General features: G+C 37.9%; 2 protein-coding genes across 9 annotated transcripts in view; one reads left to right on the top strand and one right to left on the bottom strand.

Moving 5' to 3' along the window:
* Positions 1–10,071, bottom strand: part of PLN (phospholamban) — a 14,293-nt gene extending 4,222 nt beyond the window's left edge. For 2 of the 6 annotated variants that reach the window (XR_003398058.1, XR_003398057.1), the window contains exons 1-2: positions 9,761–10,071; positions 4,854–4,888 (exon numbers count right to left, since the gene is read on the bottom strand). Coding sequence is in view for 1 of the 6 variants with exons in the window: in XM_026845655.1 (XP_026701456.1) it covers positions 1,927–2,085 (159 nt within the window). In the remaining 5 variants the exon portion in view is untranslated. Of the gene's footprint in view, positions 1–6; positions 2,207–2,613; positions 2,693–4,853; positions 4,889–9,760 lie in introns of those variants that run through there. The other 4 variants (XM_026845655.1, XR_003398059.1, XR_003398061.1 and 1 more) reach the window with 4 other exon arrangements.
* The window catches only part of CEP85L (centrosomal protein 85 like), a 153,014-nt gene that overhangs the window by 94,325 nt on the left and 38,460 nt on the right, over positions 1–20,229 (top strand). The window lies entirely within an intron of this gene.

Raw genomic sequence — 20,229 nt, 5'->3', positions numbered from 1 at the left:
CCCAAGATGCACTGTGGTTTTGGCTTTTCTTAAGAAGAAGGATTAATAGGGAAAGTGTGCTTACTAAAATCCCATGCATTTGTGAGAGTGGTCAGAATGCATGAAATGGAAATTGAGATTTATGTTGACAGTTCAAATCAGTAATATTAATATACTGACTTGCAAGTGGGGGAGTGTGTTGCCAATCTCATCAGTGTTTGCCCTAATCCTCATACAGTAGCTAACTAATTAGTGATTAACCTTATTTCAGAGGTCTGGTCTCAGCATATCTGTCTGCCAGATAAGAAATACATCACCGCTGGACTTGCTTGCATTCCATTGAATGCAGAGGTTTTTTTCAAAGGTGTCTTCCCTTCCTGTTCAGCTGTTCATTGTCAACCTCTACTCATGGAATACTAAGTTTTAAAGGCAGAATACAAGATTAAGATAAACTCGTTTTGACTTTCTGTATTCATCAACAGGATTGCTTACATAGAGTGGTATAGAAAGATGCCTGTTTAAAAAAGGATGTCTGTTTGACCTCTATCTGTTGATTCTTGACCTTTCATTAAATTGGAAAACTGTATAAAGTTTCTAGGAATTTAGCTTAATACCAGCAACACGTAGGAAGGCTACTGCTCCATCTTGTTACTGACAACTGCTGGAGTAGAAACTGTTACATGCATAGATGTGGTTTACTGGCTAAAAATAATTCCTGCAATGCTTTCCTTCTTGTGTGTAATTTTTTAAACTTATTTTTGAATCTGTCATTTATAGTAGGAAAATACTTGCTTGTTCTCTAACAGGCATTTGCAGTTGAAGGTGGTGGTGTTACTTGTATTTGTATGATGCACTTCATTCATGGCAGTAAGGGTGATCTACACCTTTCTCTTTACCACATCAGATATAAGCCACCCTCTGTGACATTGGCAAGTACCAAGTTTTCTATAGTTTGCAACTACAGAATTTATTACATAAATTACAGTAGGCCATAATAAAGTTGTCTGAAGCCAAATATTAAGAACTCTGAGAATTATTTCTGAATTGTGCCTATTGTCATGTCAGTTAAATGACTATAGAAAATTAAATCTTTGATACCAGTATGGTAGTGTGATTTTTTTTTATTATTTTTTTTTTTTTTCCTGCAAAACATAGTAAAAAAACTTTCCAGATGTCACTTTGTTCTGTAAGGATGTTTCTGGTGAAAAACACTGTAAATGAAGTTGGGTTTTAATTTTTTTTTTTTGATCCAAGTTGTGTGTGTGTGTGTGTATATATATGCACATACACATGTATGTTTATGTAATAAAGATCCCTTAAATAGGGAGAAAAGCATATGAAATAGTTTTTATTTCTGGGTTAGGAGAGATTTTTGGTTTATTCTCACATTCCCTTAAAAGAAACTAAACCAATTTGAATACCTTTAATAAAGCAAAGATGCATCACCTTGAGGTAAGCAGGGCAGAAATTTTCCTAGAATGCATTGAGGGCCATGTGCCTGTAACTAGCTTGTCCTGGGCAGATGAAGGCCAGATTTGAAACCCCTACAAGGGCTTAAGGATTTTCAGAGAAACCTAAGAACAATCAGCCCCCCCAAAAGTGAATTTACTCTTTCTGTTATCTAGCTAAAACATTGAGGAACTTACCAACTCCATGAAGAGCCAGTACTTTACCCCCTTCAGAAAAGACATCTCTTGAGACAGACAAACTAGGTCATGTACAGCTTTGTAACAACAGGCTCTAAACACTGTTCTGCACAGAGGTGTGTTTTTAATACATGTAGTAGGTAGTAGGTAGTAAGAGAATAGTGCGATGGTTGGCATACAGCTCTAGTCCAAGTGCTAGCCCCTCTCACAAGAGGATCCTTGCATTGGGAGTTGCAGGTGTAGGTCTCTCTTCCCTCTGGGGTGACTTTCCTAGAGGACAGTGCAGAGAAGTGCTGGAACTTCAGAGGAGCATCACAATGATACAGATCAGCAAGAGGCAAATTAAAATCAGGCAGAAATTCACAAAAAGCTCTTGGAGCCTTTGGCGAGCTTGTGGGTTGACCTCAATAGTTGAGGCTCTCCTCAGAGCAGAGCGGGTTATGTATTGGACCTTCTCCATGGCAACAAGAAAGCAGAGGGCACAAATCAGAGGTTTTAGGAGTGTAGGAAAGAAGAGAAGTTGTCAGGAACAGTGCAAAGTGCCTATTATCTTCTTTTTGTTTTAGACAGCCTTTGTGGAGCTGGGAAAGCAGGAAAGTGAAGAGTTAGAAATGCAGAAGTAAAGTGTTTTTATGAGTGCAAATGGGGATTGTTTTAAAGTTCTAAAAAGCCTGAAGTAAATAGATTTCCCTTTACAGTTTGTACTTTAAAAACATGATTTTTAAAAAATTGGTTTTCAAGTTTAGGTTTGTGCTGTATTGTGCTTCTCTTCCTGAAGGCTACTGAGTACTTGCTGCTTAGCAGTGCTGAGGAATTCTAAAATTGAAATTGTGGATATGTGGGTTTCATCCAGATCATTGCTTTAGATCCTAATCTCTCTACCCTTTACAATCAGTGGCAAGGCCATGGCTGATTTCCCTCCCACCCCACCATGCTTTATTTGTTCAAGCACATTTGAATGCCTGATGATATGACTAGAGTCACAGACCTTGCAGCCAGGAGATCTGGATATTAACTGCTGCCTGTTACTGACACGGGCAGGTAATCAGGCTTACCAGTACCTTATTCTGGAAGGGAGGAAAAGAAATCTTGTTGACGCATTTCCATTCCAAGTAAAAATTCTTTATGGTGCATAATTAAAAGCTAATATATCACTGCTATATGGAATTTTACTAGTATATTTCTCAACAGACAAAACAGAGTAAGGATTAAAACTTTTTTAAAATACATGTAGGACACTTACAAAATGCAGGTGCAAAGCCAGAGGACTGCTGAGACTTGAAATAAAGCATGTGTATAACTTTGTCTCTTAAGTGAGTATTTTATTTCAAGTATATTTTCCCCCTTTTTTAATGGTAGATGGAAGCATTAGTGTGTCAGTTGTCTTCAAACTCCCAGTAAGTAGTTGCAGTGTAAAACCCTCTTGTAATGAACCTTCTGTGGCAAGAGCCTGGCTTTGATACACACTTGCATAGCTCAGAGTGAGGTAGGTTCTGTAGGTGCTATCACAATGTGAAAACTTGGTTTTCAAGATGATGAATGATATATGCATCTCTCAAACTTTGCTCCTAAAGCTGCGCTTGCTTCTAAATGCTTTTAGATTCATTAAATGAATTTATCTCATGATCATATCCTTCACAGAAGGCCTCTCCTTGTTGTACCTTTTTTTGTGGTAGATGGGCAATAAATGAAAATCCTATCTACTCGTACATGCCACATAAAGGAAAACCATTGCTTAGATATTTGCTGCCCAAATTGCATGATGGTCCGGGCAGTTGCTTTGTTGTCCACAAATTTGTCTTCAGATGTGGCTAAAATGGAAAACCTTAAAATGAAGCAGAAGTGTCTTTTCAGACTCTTCTTTTTTTAGTCCCTTCATGTTGGGCTATAGAGTTAGATGGTACTGTATGAGCAGAACATGTGTGCTTCCAGTGCCAGTGGCAGTGTTGGTATTTAAACAGAGACTTTTGAAAGAAACCAGATTACACATGGCTATTTTTAATACACCTTTAGAGGATTTCATGTGATGACATCTCCTCCTAAATTTGAACTTCAGAATTTGTTATGATGTTTTGAGCTGTAGTTGATCTTAACTCTATTATGAACAAAACACACACCAGGAACTTAACTTTCTTAGCAACTATAATTTTTCAGCTTTGTTTGACTTTATGCTGTACCTGTTTTCATCTATTTAAGCAGTTAAAGTGCTTGCCAAGTATATTCTGCTTAGTTCTTCACTGGTCACAGTCTGCCCCAACTGCAGTAAAAGCAAGACGTGCACAGGAATTCTCAAGTGACTTGGCTGAAGGCACGTTCACTCTCTCGGCCCAGTACAGGCTGGGTTGCTTTAGGCTGTTTATCTTCTTCTAGACAAGCCATGGTAGGTGAACCACTAATGGATTTACGCTAGTACAGAAAAGTTTGTGTAACCAGCTTGTGCGACAGACACTGCACAGTGAACAGCATTTCCTGCAGATGACTTCATCACAGCTTAAGTCACTTTTTTATGCAGAGTGTGTGCAACCTGTGGCGTGTGTGTGACCTGCTACAGCAACACATCTGTCTTCTTCCTCACCGCTCTTTTTCTTGGGGCTCTCAGAAGGATTGGAACAGCAGGAGGTTTTACCTGCATATATGCACAATAAGTCCATTTCTGTGTGCCGCATTAGATTTAGCATGCAAGCAGCTGCACTGCTGTGCTGCTGCGTGTGTTTTACTTGCATAACTCAAGGAGCAAGGGCCTGCGGCCTTTAAGTGTTTCCATAAAAAAATGTTAGCTGATTTGGCACAAATGCAAGGCCAACACAGGTGAGGAGAGACAGTGATCTCTCTTTAGGAGGGGAAAAAAAAGTGTTCTTCCCTTTGGAATGGGTGAGGGAATGTTGCTGAAGGAGCTCAGAAGGCTGAGTCTGCATTAGCTATTTGGACATTACTTTTTTTTTTAAGATCGCTTTGTATCACCTGTCTGGACATGTAATTTAAAATTTATACCTTTTACAGCTAGAAAATAGTGTTAGAGAAGGCATGAGGAAAGTTCAAAACAGAGTAACTTGGTTTTCTAGTTTTAAAAGCTCATATGGTTTTAGAAGCTTTTGAAACACCTATGTGTTTTATCTACTAACCCTGTCTGTGGGAGAAGTTTTCTTGTAAGCAAAGGAAGCAAATTCTGTGTCTGTTTTCAGCAAGTTTGTCTCTATAAGCGCATGACTTCAACAAGTAAACACATACCTTGCTTGTTAATCCTCCATGACGCTGTCACCCACCTAAAGTGTGCATAAAGAGAAACAGGCTCAGTAACACAGCTGCATATGGGTGGCTATCAAGGTCAAAATGGACAGTGTGAAAAATAATTACACTGAAATGAAGGCTGATCATTGCCATGGATAGTAGCTGTTCTCTACTGCATAGTCCCCTGACTGTGTTTTACGTCAATATTATAAGTATTATGCATGCACACACCCCTTCTTGGAAGGAAAGTGCAGCAAAAAGGTAAACTCTATTTGACTTTAAAAAAAAAGTCAAAAAGTGTTACTCATGTGACAAGATCAAGTATTGCACAGAAGAGACTGTTGGCTGCATTGCTATGCAGTTGTGTGTTTAATCCAGTGTTGTTAATGGATATGAAGGGCTTGTCTATGCACAGGGGCAATCTGCAGGAAGAGGTCGTGTGACTGACCCTGTATGTTGCTATGTAGGGGATCCCCTAGCTTGGTGCCCTAGAATGAGTCACTGATCACGATTATTGCTTCCTTCTTCTCTGACATGTGACTGTTTCACTGATTTGTATTAGGTTATTTTTATCTTCGTTCCTGGGTGTCCTTCACAATGAGAGGAGGTATGTGACCAAAGTGAAAACTGTGGGCCATGCTCATTCCTGGTACAACTGCATTGACTTCATTGAAGTCACACGGGATAAATTTGGCTCCTTTGGAAATGCCACAGCAATTTTAGACACAGCCTGTTTCCTGTCATATGTTTACTAAATGCAGCAGTGATATCAGTGGAATAGAAGAGGTTTGACATATTTGATTTGTTGCTGTCCCATTCGACCAAGTGAAGCCCTGAAAGGTTATTGTTAAAAAGTAATACTACATAATGTCTATTGCATAGATTTTTACAACAAGATGTCCCCAAAATCCAGTAACTCAGTTTCATCCACTGAAAATAAATGTCTTAATAACCATAAACATAGTAATGCAAAAAGTGTTTGTGATCAGGTTCAGTGATCCTTGGTCTAGTTTGTCTGTTACCTGTTACTATTACCAAAAATTACCTGGCCTAAGAAATTCCTGTAGCTGTTGTGTGAGCAGTATGTTACTCCTAGGCAGGAAGAGGTATCCTCTACATGCTCAGAGGAGGTTAAGTTTAAAGATTTGTGTGTATAGTGCCAAAGCAAAGGAGAATTCTGCATGCAGGATTAAATGCTGTGAGTTGAGCTGAACTGGGAGCCCTTTCTCACCATTGTCTGTGGATTGTGTGGCCCCCAGAAAAGACATTGCAGAGTTTAAAGCTCTCTCTGCTCACAGCAGCTGCAGCTGATGTCTAGGCATGCTTTTCATCTTTGCTGACTGTCCTCTGTTAATGTATATATCTTATATCAAGTTAGTTTCATTGCTCTGTTTTGATCCCTGCTGTAAAATACCTCCTCACTGGCAGTGTGGCATCACTGCAGTTGAGACCTTCAAGTCTGAAAAATCTTTTCTGTGTGAGAAAGATGGGGGGGTGAGAAGGGAGTGGAGAAGGAAGCATCTGAATTAATTCTGGAGACATCTAGATGGTCTCACTACTATCAATTTTGTTCAGTAAATAGAACTTTCCAACCATAAAAGAGAAGTTGCTTGCAGGTTTTCACATACAGAAGTGATTTATAAAGCTGTGCCATAATTTTTAATTTTTGTTCTTTTTACAAAAAAATAAATAGCATGGAGGTGGATTTACCCTAACAGCTGGATTTTTTATTTACCTACACTAGGGGTGCAGAATTCTGTGCTAATTCTGATTATAGGCTGAGATTTGCACTGGGCAGTTGTCAGTGAAGAATGGTGTTAAGGATGTTAGCCACTTTAACAGCTTGGCTGCAGAAAAAGCAAAGTTGATTTTTTTTTTTTTATTTTATTTTTTTTTTTTTACTTTTATTTTTCTTTTAAAAAGAAAGCATGAAAGGGGAAAGAAAGGGCTGGGGTTCAAAAGCAAAGACTGGGATGGATGAAGTCAAGAATGCAGACAATAGTGTAGGAGAGGACAGATTGAGGGAGGAAAGCAGAAAAAAGCAGAGGAAGAGTGTGGGAGTGTGGTGAAAAAGCAAAGAATTGCATAAGGGGAAAGAGAAAACTGCACCTGGAGTATGTTAAGTCACTGAAGAGAGCTAGGCACTGACTTGTGGCATATAACGCCATTTTTTTCAATCGTGCAGAAGACGTTTCCTTGGAATGGGGACAGAAGCAACAATTCAGCTCATAAAGTTTAGGAAGTGCTGGTAACAGGAAAAGTGAACTCCTGTTATCTTTTTACTTTTTGTTGTAAAGTCTATTTTGCACTGAAATGTCAATATTTTTCATGTGTTTTGGAGAGGATTGGGAAAGGCTCACACTTCAGATTCTTTGTTTTTTCTCTCCACTATATGCACTGAGTACCTAACACCTTGTTGTTTCAATTGGGTTTTAGCTTCTGGTGGTTCATATGTCACAAGTTATTAATAAGAAATGGTGTTAAGTGCAATTTGAACTGAAGTAAAAATTGAAATACATGTATAAAAGGTAGAAGTGGAAGGGGATGTTGCAAGTTGTGGTTTTAATGTTTTTAGTAGGTCAGGGGACAACAACATGGCATTAATTGAAAGAAGAAATATAGTAGGTAAATTCAACTTCTGAGAAGTAACTTGATGCCAGGAAAGTCCTCTGAAACCATGTATCAATATTTAGAAAACAAAAGCAATCTTCCAGTTCTAAAGTGTATTGAAGTTTAGGAAACGTAACATTACTTTCTTGTGGGATTTTTTGTTTCTCCAGTTGGAGTGCTTTTCTATTCCTAAATCATAGTATTCTTAAAGTAAATAAAAATGTGCTCTTCTAACTGTGTAGGTGTATCCCATACATTTTTGTTTGCTGATGGTCTGAAAAGATGTGAAAATCACCTTTATGCTATCCAATTACAAACTGATTTTAATGAGTTTCATATTGTATAATGAAGATGCTGTATTCCTAACCTCTTCAGAGGATAAGAAATAAATGCAACTTTAAAAATTGAAATGTCATATACATAAATCTGAATATCTCTAAATACAAATAACATAGTTGTCTTGACAAATGAGTGGCAAAAAAAAAGCAGAAAATTGTTACTTGATGTAAATTAAATGCAGTATTTCACATCTGATTTGTAACATTTATCATCTGCTACATAGCACATGCTTCTGTCATGACTGTTGGCTGCTGTTATTCAGGGTTTGGATGTCTGTGACATGGGATGTTACTGTTGTGAAACTTCTAGATTTAGCTTCACAGCTGAGCGACAGTGTCATCTACTTTAAATTACCTAACAGTGACAGGATAGAACTCAGGTGAATGGCATTTAACCTGCTGTAGCTGTGGATACATTCCAGTAGAGAGCTGCCTACAGCAGTTAAGGTTCTATGTGTATGTTCAATCTGTGCCATGTATGCATAAACTCTGTATTTTTCAAGGCACGTGTATGCAGTGCTTGTGTTAGATTCTCTGCGTGGTAGAATAAACCCAAACTCCTCTCTTCACTTGAAAATATATTTTATGTAAGTTTAGCCTTGGAAAAAGATCTGTCTGTCTCTCAATCTTCTTGCTCGCCATATGCATTGATTTGAAGGCATTGGATGGTCTGAAGTGCTGCTTCTGCCTATTGGAAGCAGCTTCTAGAGAACTTCATAACAGATTGTTTGCCTTAGGAGTAACAGGATGTCCAGATACCTCCAGTACTTGTCTGTTCAAAACTGGTACTAGACTGTTGAGCACAAAACCAAGCACCTGCGTGTATTTTTGCCTTATGCCTACCAGTCAGTAATAGGAAAAAGAGTTAAGTGTGTCTTGTTTGGTAACAGGGAAAATACACCTCAAAATTAAGGTCTATATTAAGTCTGTCTTTTCTAAAACCAGAACCTGAAGTGGACATAAGTAGTAAGGTATGAACTGATAGAAGGGGGCAACATGATTGTAAGGAGGAGAAATTCCTTAGAGACTTACATATTCATGAATCATATTCCTTTTAAAAATATTTGTATAGCTCAATATTAAAATGTCCTTTATGTGACATATTTCTCTTTGAGATGTGGTCAGTTTGCAATGGTTTTAAAGCTAGGGTTGTATTTTGTTGTACAGTGTGTATGTGCTTCCCTTAGTTGGAAATAAATGGATTACTTTCTGCATTTGAAGTTCAGTTCATGATGTTACAAATCCCAGCTAAATTATTCATCTGTTATTAGAAGCATTCTAGGACAAGTTTGGCAGTGACAATAACCAGCAGGAGAAAATAAGCCTTTAAAGGAATTTACAGCAAAAATGGTGTATGAATTCTGTAGCTTGAACTGTGGTTTGGGTAACAAGATACAATTTCAGTTCTAGTAGTGCAATTAATGGCTGAAATTTTTAAATTAAGGGTACTTTTTCATCATACAGCAAAATAAGTTTTACTCTGTGTGTTAGATCAGAAAAATACTTGAATTAAATGGTGAAAGAGCTTTACCTTTGCTGGGCTGTGGATAGACAGCTTTGGGGAAACAAAAGTGTCTCTACAAAATATGGAGTGAATGACTCTCTTTGTGGAGTTTGTATTTAAAAACCAAAACCAAAACATACTAGATTTAAAAGGAGGGACAAAGGTCTGAGGAAAGCTTCTCACCTTCTGGTGTAATACCCGTATAAATTGCCTACTCAAGGACAGCTAGTGTCCCATGAGCATGTAAAAAAAAAAAATTTCTCAGTTGCCTTTATTGTAGCTAAAATATGTCTCTCACAGTGTTATATTTTTGACTCAGAGCTGTAATGCCTACATTTCCATATCTTTGATAAACAATTATAACCATCTGTTGATTTGAGTGGGGGAGTTTTTCTAGAAAACTACAGCTACAGTGCATTGCTGTAAGAATTAAAAGCACAAAAGATGTTCCTTACCTCTGGTGTGACTGTTAGTGAAGCACAGAGGAGCCTGCTCCGGGCTGTGGGAAGTGTTTGTAGATCTCTGGCAACTTGTCCGAGACTGTGACCAAGTTGTGGGAACAATTGAAGGAGGTTGTTATTTTTTCCCCTCAAAAGTTTCAGAGGCAGGACTGCCGGCGTCATTCAGCAGCTCACAAGTTGTGATTGGTCCCATTTCTGCCTTCTGACACAGGCAGTTGCTCCTCTAAACTTGTTCACAGCAGTAATACATTAAACATGGGCAACATCTTTCCTCTCGTGAAGGGAACTGTGTGCCAGGGAGACCACCTGTGCAGCCACAGGACGGAGGAATCTGGGAAGCGGCATGCTTCTGTGGGGTAGCAAAGGGAGTTGCTTGCTTAGACCCTGCCTTTTCTTAAACAATAACTTAAATGGGAATTTGTTCAGGGATCTGCTTGTGGGATGTGTTACTTTTGCTACAACAGTGTTTCTTCATCATGAAAGACCTAAATCTCTAGTGTGGGTGATTACATTTCATACAGGTTGTTGACTTGGAATGATTTTTCTTTAGTACAAGGGGTTTCTTAAACTACACTTTCAGTGTATATAGTTTTGATAAGTGTCTTACACAGCAGGTATTCAGTTTACAGTGTATGATGTGTGTTTTCCAATGTCATCTATCTTCTCACAATGCTTGAACTGAAGTAATTTTTCTGGTTTTTGAGTCTCTTCCAATCTTTATGTTAATTTGTGGGTTAGAGGATTTTTTTTTCGCTCCAAATCACCATATATGAGTTTATATCAAAAATTTATCATTTCTAATTCGAAGTAATTTGCCTTTCCTTTAAAACACCCACCCACCCTTTTTTTCTCCCTCTTTTTTGTGGCTGGAAGCTATCCACATGAATTTTGAGAACCAGTTCAGTTTGGATAAGAGTAGCAGCTGGATGTTACTTTGTTATATTATGTACATTATCCTGCACTGCTAAATGACAGATGAGACCACAGTGCATATACGGAGTAGATGTCATGCATCCAGGAACTGGAGGATTCACTGGATGTGAAAGGATGGAACTGTTGAGTGTGCGAGCATCCAGCATCAGGCATCACGTGTGGATGCAACCGACAGTGTGTGCCTTTTTCCTGATTTGGAAATTGCAGGCAAAAATACAGAAGCTCAGACTAACTGAACACTTACAGATCTACTTTTGACAACAGTTGTTTAGCATAGATTAGGGCTCGCCTTGGAGCAGGAAACCAGACACAGTGGGGTTTTTTAGTGAGTTTTTTTCATTCCCTATAAGCCCTGCTGTGGTACATGCTGCACACCAGAAACAGAAAGACCTTGGAGGTGATGTACCACCTTGTTTCAAATTGAGCTCTATTTTTATTTTTGTAAATAAGGTTTAGCTTTTCTGAAAAATTGGTCATGACATAGTTGAAGTTAGCAACTCAGTTTTAATATAATAAATCTTCCTGCTTTCTGTTATCCTTTAATTTCAAACCCAGGAAATTTAGGGTCACCTATTTCATTTGAAAGTTAATTGAATATCTCCACAGTAAGGAGTGATTCTTCTTCACTAGTGCAAAGGGTTTCATCATTTATGTATAATGTCATTATTAACATTATAAATTTCTCATAGTCGAGCAAACTATATTTAGCCTTTTTATGAGGGAAGTTTCATGTTTTTATTGCATGCTGTCATCCAGCAGAAGTACTACTATGCTTTCATTGTTTGCTTTTGTAAGATGTAATGTGAAACTTGTACTATTGAAATTCACCTCTGTACTTTGTTATTAAAGTCCAACACCCAAGCACTGCACTAGCTGCAATGCCAGTTCCTTCCTTTTACCAAGTTACTGTAAAATGGTAATGCCATTTAGTTACTCTATCCTAAATTCTCATATTTTTTTGTTAGTGAATTAGACATAATCATAATTTTTGAGCTTTTCAGAAATGAGTTACCTTAGAAGAACACTGGTTTTGTTTGTGAGCTGCTGATGCAGTCAAATTGTAGTCTTTTTAAAGAATGGTACTTAAATGTGAAAGGTAAGGCATTAATAAAAATAGTAGTATCTCATCAGAGGTGTGATACATGCCGTCTGTAAATGTCTGACTTGGATATGAATTTTTCTAGTCCAGTTTAGTTTCACTCCCTCGTGTAACTCAGGGGATTTTGGTGGGATTCTGAGGCAGATGCCCAAGTGCTGCTTATGAGACATGTCTGTCTGACAGGTACAGACAGGATATATGAGCACATCATTGTATTGTTTGATTCACCTCTGCGTGAACAAATCCAGACACCCATGGATATCAGAAGGAAAAAGCTTTAAAACAGGAATCTGTGTTGGAAGTTCTGGTCTGCTTTATTTTGTTACGGGGAACAAAAATGTGCAGCTGTTGCTTGCTTGACCTTAAATGGAGATGATCTGGGCTTTCTCCAGTGGGATTAGAAATCTGCCACCAGAGTATGTTTCTTCTCATAAATTTATTTGGAGATCTGGTTGATGTTTGGAATAATGTCCAAAGAGATGTGTTATACTTTAGCATACCAGCTCATCTATTTAAATAATAAAACTTTTATTCACACTGGTGATAATCTCCTGGAGTATTTTTGCCTTTCATGTGCTATTTTTTTTAATTCCAACTGTAGATACCGGCCACCTGTATAATCTGTGTAAAGAGTTTGAGATGTCAGTATCTGGTCTGTTGATAATCCATGACTCTGCATAGAAATGAACTATAACCCAAGCCCACTTATTTATAATACACAAGTCAAGAAATTCACCAGTAAGTCTGAGTACTCAGGTTAGTGCATTATTTCACAGTGCCGTTGCAGTTTTCTCTCATACTGCAAATGTACCTCTACTATATCACACCACTAAAGTTCCTGTGTTGTGCATGTTTGGTCTAAAAGTAACTAAAAAAACAAAGAGAAGGACAAAGCAGATGCTCCTACAGATGTGCACTGGTTTGTATGTGTAGGTGGGATGGAATAGCAGATTTTGGTATTGAAGCTGAACACTGAGATCTTTCCTTTTTGTAACCGGTGTTTTTCTGGCCTGATTCTGAGATGCTTCCTGCAGCATGTGTAATTGCTTGTAGTCATCCAGGTAATTGGCATATATGGCTTACAAGACACTTTTTGCTAGTCTCTGCGAAGAAAAAGGACCAAGCTCATATATCCTTTGGTTATATTTGTGCTACAGACCTATTAAAACCTAAAGGCAAATGGGAGGTTTTTCTTCCTTCTAAAAATACAGGAAAAGCAATATTTTCAGCTGGTGTGAACAGCATTCCAGATTTACGTCAGGTAAGGAGATAGCCTAATCAGTTCAGAGATAGTAACTTTTTTTTAATGCCTTTTACATTAGTTGGTTGAATTTGATAGATTTATGACGTATATGTTTGTATGTGTTACCTGATGCCTCATGTAATGCTTATCTGGCTTAGATGATTCTCACTCGCATCTGGAATCTCAATGTTTTTTTGATGTATGTGGACAGAGTTGCTTTTCTGAGGGAAGCTGCAGATTTTCCAGTTTGCATAGTGAGACTTACAGTCTCTGTTAGTGTTATAGGAAACAGCTCTGCTGAGAAATCTAGGCTTTGCATCGTGTTATTCTCCTCTGGGACAAGGAGTATTTACTTTTCCTAAGCATTGGACAGTCATTAAATTAGTTTGATCTTCACATTTTCTTCTTCATTATAAACAAGGTGAACTTCACTTTTTGAAGTTGCAGCTTGTGAAACGTACCATTGCAAAGTGATTTAAAAAACTGTACAAAATAAATTAATAGAAAACTATCAATTTGGGCTGAAATATTTCTCATTCTGGGAATGCTGAAGGCTCTGGCAGGACTAATCATCTGATTTGTTACTAACTAAAGACATTTTCAGAAAGGTCAGCTTGAATGTTTTCATTTCAGCTGCTATTATGGGCATGAACTTTTAACCATTAAAGCAGATTACAGGGCTCAGAAGTGTGTAACGCCTGTTTATTGTCTTTGGTGCTTTGACCCAATGTTAGAAGAGAAATACAGGGCACAAGAAATTTTGCCTGGCTCTTGCTCTGAAAATCCCCAGTCTCCTTCCTCTTCCCATACCCCCATAGGGAGCACTTATTTCATTTGGAGATAACACAGTTAGCACAGACTTGACCCATATAGCTTTTCTATTTTGCAACAAAATATTGACACCACAAAAAGATGTGCTCTTTCAAATACCTGGTTGCTTTCATATCAATATGAAGTGCTTTTTTACTAGATTAATAAAGGTCAAATAATTGAACAGTAGCAGTTAATTGCAGTGGTGCAAAAGTGTCTTCAAAATGGCAACGCTATAGAGAATATGAAGTTCAGTGATCTTCATTACAGTGGAAGGTTCTTTTTATTTTTATGAAATGCCTGGGAGAACAGTATTTTGGTGTTTACTGGTGTCCTTAATTGGTTAAGTGGAACAATGTACTTTAGGTGGTGCGCTGAGATCCTTATACCTAAGAAACTGTGTTGAGTGTCTTTGAGATAAACTGTTCTAGGAAGCGCAGAGATTAGTTGTGTTATTTGACATGTTATGAGTGATGGATGAATGGCGGGACAAAGACATATGAAAGAGAGATAAAGTTGGAAGACCGTGTTCCAGTTGCCAAGTGGTGGTGCTGGATTATCTCCACTTAAACAGTAACTGCAGAATGGAGGAGAAATGATTTGGGTTAGATTTAGCTGCTACCTATCTTCAGCTGAAGGTTGTCCTAACAGAAATACACAAACATTGCCCAAGTGATGAATGCATTAGCAGCATTGAGAAGATGAAGGATTTAGTCGAGTACTGCAGTGACCACCTTCATGTAGTGTGGACGGGGAGCTTGAGGCCACAGGTCTACATCTTGCCTGACTGGGATCTTCATTCAGAACAACATGGAGATCACATAGATCATGCGTTTAAAGGATTTTCAGGCTAATTTTTAGTTGGTCCTACTTTGAGATGTGCATGTGGGAAATATGAACCAGAAACACCTTTCTTTCTCTTGGTGTACAGAATGGCATCTTTCTTTTCTTCACTTATTTTTTCTGCCCATTACCCTGCCTTCCCTGCCTCCACATATTTTATTTTTTTTCCCCCCCTGTGGAGTGGCTATAAATAAGATTAGCACAATTCCCATGGTGAATGTCAGCTATCTATCACTCCCTTTCTTTGCTTCGTGCAATTCAGAGCTAAAACACTAAGGTGGGGGGTTTTTACTTCATGAAAAATTATATATGCCAGAAAAAAATGTTTTATTTTAAAAATAAAATTTGTTTTCCTCCTAGCACCCCAGAAAATTAAGACCCCAAACTATTACTTGAGAATTTGGGGTACAGAACTTCTTATTTTTCTTTATTCTGCTGTAGAATGTGCCAAAATAAAGACGTTGCTCTACTCCTGTGATTCAGACCATCTCTGAACAGATTTTCTGGTCTTGCAAATATTTTCTGACTAGGTATTTTTTTACAGTCAGCTGCTTCCTCATGGAAGTTCTATTGTCACTCACTGGAGCATGGAAACTGTCATGTATAGTCTCACAGGTCCTTTTGGCTGTAGCTGCCTTGCCACCAAGGTGATGTGGAGGAGAGCTTTTCTTCCTCTTTTTATGAGTTTATTCTTACAGAGAAATGACTTGCTTTCCTCTTTTTTGCCTCTATTGAAAACGAATTGCTCCTGTGGTTTTCATCAGTTGGTTATCTGAGTATTTGATATAAAAAATAGTATTAACATCCCTGTAAATTAGAAAATTAAATCAAAGGCAGGTCATTCTGAAACATTAAATTTTCCACCTTCTAGATGAGCCTCCTTTTGTCTTAAAATACAGTTGCCTAACTCATATAATATGAGTTGGATTACTCTAGCACTAGTTTTAGAAGAATAGACTAAATGCATATTTATATGTTTGTTCTTTTTTTCCTTGCAATAAACTGCAGCATTTACATTAAATTTAAAACTCTTCAGACTGCAGGAACTTCTGTGTAGATTAAGAAGTGTACAGATTAAGGGTATGTTGTTTTACTTGATTAGTTTAATGTATTATCTACCACAGTGAACAGAGTATGAGTGTACTTGATGAGGGGAAAGGGAAGGAAAAAAGGGGACATTTCAGAGTAAAAGAGGTCTTCAAATATGCTTATAGGGTTTTGTAGCTGAAAAATACACCTGATTGAATATTCAGTGTGACTTTTTCAGTGTGTAGGACTACAAAGGCAAAATTACAGATGATCTCCTAAATTCTCTACATACCTGAGCTTCTTGGTGCTTCTTTACACCTATGGAGGATTTCGCAGATTTCCATTCATCTAAAATACCTTAGTAATGACAGTGAAGAAAGGTGACTTGAGAATTAGCAAGAGTTTTGAATTTGACTAGTAGATAGAGCATAGCTTAATAGAAGTAGCAGTGCACTGGAATTTGGAAAATTACAATTTTGAATCTCAACCACGTTACCAGATTCATGAATGTTTCTTTTGATTTTTTTTCAAAGACTGAAAGAAAGAGAAACTAGGTAAAGAGGTGTCCATACAGTTTTGAAATTGTTGCTGAACTAGCATTTAGGTTTTTTCCAAGTGTTTGGTGTTACTGATGCACTTTTAGATGGTATATTAGGAACAGTTTGCTGCAGATGCCCCGCTTCTAGTAGTATGGCTTATCACTACACTGGGAATCATTTTCCCCTCTCATTCTCCAAGTACTGGACACAAAAGGAAGTCTCCAGCTGGAGCATCAGGAGACCTGCCTCTGTGTGTGACATTTTCTAGCATGATGAAAAATACAGTTCGGATCTTGTCGAACAGAACATGCAGCTTCATCTCCCATTTCAGCTCTAAGGATGTTCGGGATGGATAAGACCTTGGTTTTAATTTTATCAAAACCTTCCTTCAACATGTTGTTTTGTTTTGTTTTGGTTTTTTTCTTTAGTCAGGGACAGTCTCATTCGTGTGTTAAAACCAGTATTTTGCTTACAAAGTGCTTTCCACACTAGAGAATCTGCTGTGTGTTGATGTTCTTTGGTGTTCTTGAACAAATTGTCCTTGCCTTTGTCTCAGTTTTGTTTCTGTAAAATGAGAATTCTAAGGCTAGTTTCTTTAAGATATTTGGAGACCTACAAGTGACAAGTACTAATTGCTGTTGGTGGAAGTGATATTTATTTTTTTAGTGTGAACTCTTTCTTTGCTTTCTGCTCATATTAAGAAGGTGCTAGGGCTTCCCCCCCAGTTTATCTCCTGAGGAAGGAAAACATCTTCACACACTGACACAGATGTTCAAATGCACCCTTACATCATACTGCTACTTTTGTTAGAGACAAGTACATTTCAAGTACCCCTCATAAACTCAAGTGGGAAAGGTTCATAATCTGGATTGAAGCCAAACAGTTTAAATATCCGTCACTTACTCCACACACAAATTGTGTGACTACCTTCCATGCTTGTGTTGTTCCTAGTTTCACACAGTCCAGTGTTAAACTGGCTGCATTTCTTCTGTTTGTCAGTGACACAGAAGTTTCAGGCCAGGATTTTCACATCTAACTTTTGAGATTCCAGGACCTCATTTATAAGAGGTGCAAAGCCTCTATACTTCCTCTGAAATTTAGAAAGTTACTCAGACATATGGTGTTTCCATGTGAGGTTTGTTTTGTTTTGTTTTGTTTTTCCAAATGCTGGGGCAAGTGACTGAATAATTGTTGTTTACATGATATGTGATGTCCCTGCCCAAAGCAATGGAAATCTTCTCACAGTAGGTCCCTGTGCTGTCCTACTTGGCTTGCTGGCTGAAACACAGCTAGTTACTCCAAGGGAGAATTCCTGCAGTGGAGGCAGAAAACATGAGTATGCCTCTGATTTGTCCATCTGTTTAATTTTTTTGAGGTAGTCACCAAACAAATGTAAATGAGTACTGTACTCATGTTGTGCAGAGCTCTGACATCCATAGACCTTTTTAACTCTGCGTGAGACTGGTTTTGTAGAGAACTTGTTTTTGTCTTCAAATCCCCAGTAAGGTGGATTTAGTAAATTCCCCACTTGCTGCTGGTTATAGAATATCCTTGGGTTTTTGTCTTTCTTTTAACCTGTGTTCATGGTAAAAAAGGCTGGAGAATAACAAAGATTGCTGGGGTTTGGTGTGTCTGTGTTTCTTTGTTTCTGCTAACTGTTTCGGTTTATCAGCCTAAAATGGAGTGGAAAACAGTGTATTGCCTAAGGATTACTTCACCATGTACTGTCAGTTGTAACATGTACAGAAGTTGCACCTGCAAAACTTGAAATGCACAGGTGCCAGTAATTTGGCTAGACTCCAGTCTTTCTGCAAGTACACAGAGGTCAGTTCTGGATTGCCATTTTTAAATAAAGTGTGCTTTTGTGAGTTTGTGTGAATACTTAGGTTTGTTGTCATATAAATATTTTGAACATTTCTGCTTTATTTTTGTGGGAGTGTTTTGTTTCTTTTTACTTCAGTTAAATGTGGTGAATATTACACTCATGGCTCCCGTTTAAAGTCATGAAAAGCTAAAACAAACAGAATGCAGAAGAAGAGAGACTCAGTTTTCTAGTTTAGGGACAAAGATCCTTCACAGAATCTAAAGACTCCATTTGAAAAATCAGGACCCTTAATAAAGAAATTGCAGAGCATCAGTTTTCTCCAGATGTATACTTCTGCTTCACACTAGAGTGACTTGCCTCCCTTGCAATATATTTGCACATTTTCTTAAGAGAATCTGATGCTCTGTGTTTATTAAGTTCTTTTAAATTTTCTTTTCCGGTTACTGCACAGCAAGTATTCTTCCCCCCCTCCCCCTTCTAATACTCACCCAAGTTGCACTCACTCTTTTCATTATCCTCTTGTTACAGAAGAGCTCCTGTCAGTTTCTGTGCAAGACTGATGGCCAGCTCTGCTCATCCTTGCAGAGTTCCTGCAGGCTGGCAAAAAATAGACTCCTTTTTGCTTGCTTTCTAGGTCACTTTTTGCTTCCACTATTTTTTGGCTGTGAGCAGGAGTAATAAGTAATGAATGAGCAGTCAACATGATACTTAGTAAACTGGTATTTGTGGATATTGTCAAGATACATTTAACATAAAGGTTTTTGTATACAATCAGAAATGTGATTGAGGACTCCTGAGTGCAAATGGCTGAGGTATCTTACTTTTAGGGGTGCTTCCATTCGTCATTGATTTGTGCATTATCTTGTCTTCCCAACTATTTGTTTTTTCTAATCTATTTCTGACTTGTACATTTCATAATATTTTGTCATGAATAATGTATGTGCAACATTTGTGTAACGCTTAAAACAATGGTCTTTCTGTGGCCTTTTTATAACTGCAGTCACATTTTGGTCATGGTGCTTTCGAGGCCAGAATAGGAAACAAAAAAAAAAAAAATAGTTTAAGTGAAAGTTTCACTAAAATCTTTAATTTAAAAAAAAAAAAAAAAATTTTTTTTTTTTTTTTTTTTTTGTTTTGTTTTGGTAAAGAACATTTGAATTTAAATTTAATGGGAAGATAAAATGAACACTTAATAAAACAAGTGCTTCTATAGTTAGGAAAGACCCAATTGTTATCAGTGGAAAATTCCAGGCGCTGTTGCTTTTAACGTCATATTAAGTGGCACGTAGAAGTGTTTTGTGTTCATAACATTTGCCAGAATATAAATGGAAAGGATTTCTGACAAAAATAATATTGGTGTTGCATGGAGTATAAAGGAGTATCTTAACACATAAAAGCAAGAGAAGTGTAATTGTTCATAGGAGGATAAGCAGAAGAGGGTGTATAATCTAGCGTGCAGCTCTGGGAGTGCCGGTTTCACCCTTTAAGAACATAGTAGCTTGAGGTGGCAGAGATGAGAAAGCCACAGCAAACTGCTGAGTGGCTGCAGCCTCTTGGAATGAGGGTGTTCTTGACTTGTACAGTAATAACATGCATCTCCAGGGATCTGGCAGAGTCTTTTCAGAGTTAATATATTGACTTCTCAGTTTGTTGTTTGAGGCTTTTGCAAATACCATCAAGGATGCTAGAGGGAAGGAAACCTTGCCAGTTAAGCAGTGGCCAGCATTCCATTTCACTTTCCTTACTAATCCACTGTTGTATTCCTGTTTTATTTAGGAAGCCCTGCTGGGTGCAGATTGTGAGCATGTACAGATCTTTTACACATACAGTCTCTGACTGTAGGCTTGGACTGTGCTGCTGGTCCTGTGTGTGCTCTCATAATTCAGATAACCAGCACAGGCAAGACTATTTCAAAAGATAAGAAAGTGCAGGAGGCTTTTGTTTTTATCCTCCTATGCCACCTTCATGTGGAGGTTTCTTTTCTTGAACTGATTGCATATATGAACACCAGGTCTTGGTCGGTAACTTGACACAGCAACTGCATAGTAGTATTTTTTTTTCAGAAGTTTAAAAAATACTCAATCCACAAACTGATACTTTTGGAGGGTTTGGCACTCTCAGGAGTTGAGATAATTCAACTTG

This window comes from Athene cunicularia, assembly GCF_003259725.1.
Source record: "Athene cunicularia isolate RWA chromosome 3 unlocalized genomic scaffold, athCun1 chr3_part1, whole genome shotgun sequence".
NCBI lineage: Eukaryota > Metazoa > Chordata > Aves > Strigiformes > Strigidae > Athene > Athene cunicularia.
This window is presented reverse-complemented; position numbering and strand designations above follow the sequence as displayed.